The sequence below is a fragment of the Austrofundulus limnaeus genome, unplaced genomic scaffold (genome assembly GCF_001266775.1).
Source record: "Austrofundulus limnaeus strain Quisiro unplaced genomic scaffold, Austrofundulus_limnaeus-1.0 Scaffold2204, whole genome shotgun sequence".
Lineage (NCBI taxonomy): Eukaryota > Metazoa > Chordata > Actinopteri > Cyprinodontiformes > Rivulidae > Austrofundulus > Austrofundulus limnaeus.
This window is the reverse complement of record NW_013954606.1, coordinates 27,700-28,612: the sequence shown is the minus strand read 5'-3', so window position 1 is coordinate 28,612 and position 913 is coordinate 27,700. Positions and strand designations below refer to the sequence as shown.

The 913-nt window shown below is 53.8% G+C and overlaps 1 protein-coding gene across 2 annotated transcripts in view; it reads left to right on the top strand.

The window, feature by feature from the left end:
* The window catches only part of lrp6 (low density lipoprotein receptor-related protein 6), a gene marked incomplete at its 3' end in the record, with an annotated part of 24,104 nt that continues 23,191 nt past the window's right edge, over positions 1 to 913 (top strand). For both annotated transcript variants that reach the window (XM_014034639.1, XM_014034638.1), the window contains 1 exon segment: positions 1 to 317. In XM_014034639.1, the coding sequence (XP_013890093.1) occupies positions 260 to 317 (58 nt within the window).

Genomic DNA, 913 nt, shown 5'->3' with positions numbered 1-913 from the left:
CTGCAGCAGGGAGGCTGAGCAGCAGYAGGGGGAGCAGTTGGCTGGCAGCGGCTCGGATCGGGAGAAGCTGGATCCACCGCTGGACAATGTGTGAGACCGTCGGAAAGTTGATCGAGCAGCCCGCGGGATGGAAGCGGAGATAGTTTGACCCACATCGGAACCGTAGCTCAGCGTGAACCGGGCCGGACGAGCTGGTGGTCTTTGTTCGGAGGACGCGGCCGCAGCGATGGGAACACGGCGCTGAGGAACGGGAGAAAAGATGGGAGTCTCGCTGCGGAGCCTGTTGTTGTTGTGGACTTTTTGTTGTCTCGTCCGAGGTGAGTGTGAGTCCTCCCGGGTCTGTAGCTGCCCCGTGTCCCCGCGCTTCGGCAGAAGTAGGCTGTGTGTCCCGGTGTTTGCGGTGTTTGGAGCCGGGAAGCCCTGCGGCTTTCCGTCTGGATGTTTGGAGCTTCGGGCCGAGCGGAGCTAGCGTTAGCTTCCTGCTAGGAGCCGCTCAGCCCGGGGTTTGTCTGGGCTTCATCCCCGCACAGACTCATGGTAGCCCCGCTGCTGCCCTCCGACCTGTCCGTTCCAGCTTTATTTAGTCCTTTAAAATCATTTTCAGCTTGTTTGTTTCTCTCTTTAACTTCCTCCATCTGGCTCTGTCGGAACAACAACTGCAGCTCTGGAAGCTAGTTAGCATCAGGAGCTAACAGGTTGGAGCTAAAAAAGATGATTATTGTACAGATTAAATTTACCTGAACAGGTAAACTGACTTATTGTAATTAAAATGTTCTGTTTAAATGTGAGCAGGTGGAGACAGACAGCAGGGCAGAGTTACAACAATACACAATAATAATACACACATACCTGCAGAAACAAACACACACACACACACACACACACACACACACACACACACACACACACACAC